At 37.4% G+C, this 5767-nt stretch overlaps 1 protein-coding gene across 1 annotated transcript in view; it reads right to left on the minus strand.

Moving 5' to 3' along the window:
• The window catches only part of LOC107654051 (protocadherin-15-like), a 224722-nt gene that overhangs the window by 6602 nt on the left and 212353 nt on the right, over window positions 1-5767 (minus strand). The window contains exon 36 of the mRNA XM_016440948.1: window positions 284-305. Within this exon, the coding sequence (XP_016296434.1) occupies window positions 284-305 (22 nt within the window). The remainder of the gene's footprint in view (window positions 1-283; window positions 306-5767) is intronic.

Consider the following 5767-nt stretch of genomic DNA (forward strand, 5'->3'; position numbering starts at 1 on the left):
ATGTAAATATGCTGTATCTCTGTGAATAATTTAACTACCCTTTTTATATATATATATATATATATATATGAGAAATGTTATCAGCAAGTCAAACTCCAAATTGACAGATCTAGCCTTCAGCAATTTTACAGATGAGATCTTGACAAATACTCATTTCTTCTGTCATCACTGTCCCTATCAAATAGCATCATCTGATAAAAATGATAAAAATGATTGCCAATAAAACTGTCTCAAGATGAGACATCATTCGAACAATGCAATTCCAAAGAATAAAAATGCATACCTCCTGATGCCCGTAGCCTCTCCTGTGAGGAGATAACAGTATGGAAATAAATTCAGTAAGATTATTATGATAAAACCTTGATATTTCATATCTAGAAAGTGTTTTAATTCTTTATCTCAAACTGGACTGTCAGATGTGACAAAGTCTTTAAATGTTTAGCAGATTTAATGCATAAGATGAGACAGCGTTTCCTTGAGATGAGGTTTCAAGGACAATGTCCGTTAAGTTTTTGCAAGGTTGCCTCAAACTCTGATAAATTATGTAGAACTGTGAAGAACGGAGCGCGTAAGTGTGGATAAATATGCAGTTATACAGTAGTCTGAAACAAAACTTCCGGTGAGTATTTCACCTGAAAACTTGCTCACCAGTGGATTCTCTGCAGTGAATGGGTGCCGACAGCTGATAAAAACATCACAATAATCCACAAGATATATTTGTTTAGAACAGTTTTGGACTCTTTTTGCTTTTAAACGGTGCTTGATCTTTGCATATTTCTCTCCTGATTCAGATGAGATGACAAAAGAAAAAAGGAATATTTTGGATAAAAATGTCTTTATGGATTTGTTTGATGGATTTGCACCATGATGTTTTTGTCAGCTGTTTGGACTCTCATTCTGACAGCACCCATTCACTGCAGATGATCCACTAGTAAGCACTGGTGTAAAGCTACATTTCTCCAAATTGGTTCCAATGAAGAAACAAACTAATCTGCATATTGGGTAGTGAGTATTATTATTAATTATGGGATTTGTGTTTAGGGGACGTTACTCTAGGGGTCAGTGGTGGGCACTAAATGGCAATGACGCTCACAGGCCTCATCGCATAATGAATCTGTGTTAACACCACTGATTCAAAGCAGACAATAAGACAATGACATGCCCATAGAGGAGAAAATCTAGACACTGGTTTGCTGCAAGGACAAGTGGCACACTGTTTGTTTATCACTTCGATGAATGTTAACACCCTCAAGCCTTTAATGACATTAGACATTATCATGTGTGACAATGCTTGGCACGCAAAGACAACCTAAAAAAAAAAAACATTTGATTACACTTTATCAGGTGTGTGTTAGGGGTACATAGGGTTTAGATGGAGACGGGCCAGCATTTCCTGTGGCAGGACCATTTCACTGAAAGCGTAGCAAATTAAAATTATCTTCAGGCAGCAGATCAGCAAGAGCAAATTACAGCAATTCTTCCCTGATGTGGGCATAATGAGGGATTCAAATGAAGATTTATCTCTTAACGATAATATGCGACTTTCAAGGGACTTTTGTTTTGTTGACTTTTCTCTCTCTATGTGAGTGTGTTTGCAGGTGTAATGATGTGTCAGTCCTTGAATGACATATGATATATTACATGATATGTAATTATAATTTAAGTATATCATTACATACTAATTATGTTATATAGTTATAACAAGGTCAAGGTACAACTGCATTTCCATCTTTTTTCAAAAAGGAAACTTACCAAAGCTAAATTAAACCTGCTATGCTATATTAATTATCCGATCATCTTTCTCAATTCCTTCAAGGTCACACAAAATAATTAAAAGATTAAAAATAATTTAGCATTAGCTGGCACGTTCTATTCTATGTGGAGTTTATTTTAATTAAAAGTAATGGGAGCCAGTACCACCAGTGACGGCATATAGAGAAAGGTATTACGAAGGCGTTGTTTTCAGCATCACGCAAATATACAGTAAATCATTTTAAAAAGATTTTGAATATGAATCATAAACTACATAACAGGATAAACATCACTAATATGTCAAGAGGCCCTTCAAAAATTCATATTTAGAATATAGAAACTGTTTTTTTAATAACTATACATAATGTATTCATATTTACTATAAGTAGTTAAAATGTTAGAAAGTATTTTAAAAGGGCTGCACAAAAAAAAATCACTTATGCAGATTACAATACGCAGATTAGTTACATATAATCACATACATCAATATGTGATTAAACGTGTTATCACATTATTCTTTTGTAATTAAACACACTGAATTAATTTGTTGACAGCACTAATTTTAGACATGCATTCTTTTCTGCACTGCTGTTTGGCTTTTGCCATCTGCTTTGCCAGTGTTTGAAATGTTGACTAAACAGACATTATTAGTGACAGATGAATCTGGTTTGACTGTGCTAATTTTAACGCACAGAGAGCTTCCCTCCTCCCTCTGATTGCCATAAAGATGTTTGTTTGTTTGTTTGTTCCCTAACACTGTTAATATGTCATGATGGCACTGCTAGTCCTAATGGAACATGGCACTACAGATTAGAAAAACAAATCATGGTATAAAATGGGAAAGTATGGCATGATGGGAGTTATCTGCAAAGAAAATTTGAAAGAAACAACAGTGCTTGAATGATAGTAAAGTAAAAACGTTTAGGTATTTACAAGTTTTAGTAAATCATCACCATCACAAAATAAGTTCTAAATGGTTTAATACATATTAGAAAGAAAAGAAAAATTACAACATTTAGTGTGAAGACCAAATCGGAATTCAAAAGGCAAATATTGATGATGGTTTTTGAATCCTGCACATTAATTGTAAATCAATGAGAGATTTTTCTGTCTTCACTCTTAAATTTCTTTCATATAAAAACAAAATCAAAAATACATAGCACACATAACATTGAGGTGATCTACAAAAAGTTTGAATGGAACCTATATTAAGGGTCTGAATTTATAGCAGACATTTAATAGGGTAAGAGGTTTAAAACTACTTTAAAACAACTGAGACACTTTTGAATGTGCTACAGCACAAGGACAAAAACAATATGGTATAGTTGTCTACTGCTGCAAGTCGACAATAATCGGATGTAATGGTGCAGAATCCATCCATAAGTATCATAACAATTAAAGCCGGGATTAGGAGGAAATTTGCTGAATCGAATGCAGCACGTTTCTGTTTAAATAAGTAAATGGAGGACATATCACCAATCAGAAAAGCTCTCTCTCTCACACACAAACACGCTCGCACTAAATTGATTTATCCAATAATTACAAGCAACTTGACGACTCAGTTGCCTCTCAAACCTCCTAAAGTGTGCACAGTCACGTACCATAGAGCCATTTAACATTACAACAAACTTGTTTCTCTTCAGTGCTTTTCTAGTCCTTTCTAACAAAGGCAATTTGCACATCTAGCACAAACAGTTTGCAGCGAGTGCTTGCACTGAGAGAGACACAATGTACTATAACCGCTGTACTTAAAGGGTTAGTTCACCCAAAAATGAAAATTCTGTCATTAATTACTCACAACAAAACGTATTCTCGTAGCTTCGTAACTTTACAGTTGAACCACTGATGTCACAGGGAGTCCTTTGTCGATCATCTTGGTACTTTTCTGGACCTTGAACGTGGTAGTTACCTTGCTGTCTATGGGAGGGTCAGTGTTCCGAAGATGAACGAAGGTCGCGTCGAACAACACGAGAGTGAGTAATTAATGACAGAATTTGAATTTTTGGGTGAACTAACCCTTTAAAAATAAATTGATCATAGTGATACAGTCTTTATACAATGAAGACTGACACTTTTTGAAGTGCAGTGTTTTGCTACTTTTGCATTGAAAATACAAGTATTTCCTCACAATCCTCTTTCATGTAAAATCAAAGCAATGGTTTGACTATCTGAGCTACATGGCACTCTTGATGCATGTAGTGTCACACAGGCTCACACTTTGAGGCCTAATGCACAGATCTGATATTTTTACACGCATCCTTTTAAATTCAATCTGTTTACATTCACAAACGACTGTGCTTATATGAATATCCTGTGCCAAATATTGCTCAAAACTGGTAGACAGTGTAAATGTGGCGTCAAGGCTGTACTAATACAATTAACAAGAGAAAACGTGAGAAAAAAGAAAGAAAGAGAAATGAGAGGTGAGTGCATGCAGTGTACCTCAGAAAAAAGCTTTATAGAGGACATTTATCCCATCCAGTGACAGTAACATATAGCCCGACGTTAGGGCATATGAATAGGAGAATTTCTATAAGTAAAAGTGTTTTGTGTGCTAAAACATTAAAATGCCTGTATGAAGGTTTAACTCAACTAAATAATAAAACACTCTTGCAAAACTTATTAAAAATACAAAAACTGTAAAAGCACAAACATTTGATTTTGTTATACAGTAAGATGAAACACAATGATAAGACAAAAAGATGACAAGAACATAGTGATAGTCTAAGGGGCCGTTCACACAGGACACATTCTTGTGCTGGTGCCACTGGCACCATACTCTACTGTTTGAGCTACAGGAATGCCTTGTCTATTGTCATTTCTGCTTAAGTGTGCCGCAAAAAGTGAAGCCGAAGTGTTTTGATCGCCCCCAGGTGGCTGGTCCTGTATAGGTCATAAACCCCGCCCTCTCCATGTAATCTAATGGGACGTGAGACACTAAATAATTAAATTTAATTTCAAATAATTTTTTCCCAAAGATGGTTTTTGTCATTTTATGTAGTTTTTATCACGCTGATGTAAGTTCAAGAGTTCGTTTTTTAAATAAGTTTGGTTTTAGTTAGTTATGTGATGCTATACAAAAAGGGAGTGTGACATCATGATTGACAGCTGAGATTGACAGCTTCTCTGAGCGAACTGAGGCACAAACTAGTTGTATTTACCTTATTTTAGCACAAGCCTCTTGTACGGCAATCAGCAGACACAAATTTGAGCAGTCAGGCTAATTAAAAAAGGGTCAGGGGCATGTGCTTGGGATCGACCCTGCGGGTGTGTGGGCGGGATGCAGCTCCACTTCGCTCACTACTGCGCAGACTCGGGTCCCGAGTTCACTACTGCGCAGTCTCTGGTCCCAAATCAGCGCAATATGTTCGCGCCCTATTAGGACATTGGCGGCTTTACTTTTCTTCAATGGAAGAGAGTGGAGGTGCACGGTCTATCTTTTTTTACAGTCTATGGTTCTGCTGCACTCTAGCAAAATTCTGTAATGCTAGAATGCATCCTGTGTGAACAGCTTCTAAGACAGTAATAGCAACATGGACAGAGAGTGTCACATGATAGTGGACTGAGAAGGAAAGCGTTTCTCCAGCTCCTCTACTAGTGAGTTCATGTTTGGATTGGGCTCTGGTGCTGGTATTTCTTGTACAGGCTCCGCCTCTGACACACCAGCCTCTGGTTCGACAGACACTTGTGGTTTGGGGAGAATATTTGGTGGGCGCTGCTTTTTATCTATTTGACTGTACATGTTGGCAATGGATTTCTCTATGTCAGCTATGTTCTGGATGTTCTTAAGGATCCCTTTGAGTTCCCTCTTGGGAGGCTCAGGCTCATGCGGTTGTGGAGGTGGTGTGGGCCGCAAGGACACCGGTCGAAGGAATGTGACTGAGGGAAGAGGAGGAAGGACAAATGGAGTAGGAGGTATGGAACGGGAAAAGGTTGATGATAAGGGAGGTGGGAGAGGAGGAGTAGGTGGAGGGGTTGGATGGGGAGGGTCTGGTGGGGATGGAGGGACAGGAAT

This window comes from Sinocyclocheilus anshuiensis, unplaced genomic scaffold (assembly GCF_001515605.1).
Source record: "Sinocyclocheilus anshuiensis isolate Anshui unplaced genomic scaffold, SAMN03320099.WGS_v1.1 scaffold454, whole genome shotgun sequence".
In the NCBI taxonomy this organism is placed as follows: domain Eukaryota; kingdom Metazoa; phylum Chordata; class Actinopteri; order Cypriniformes; family Cyprinidae; genus Sinocyclocheilus; species Sinocyclocheilus anshuiensis.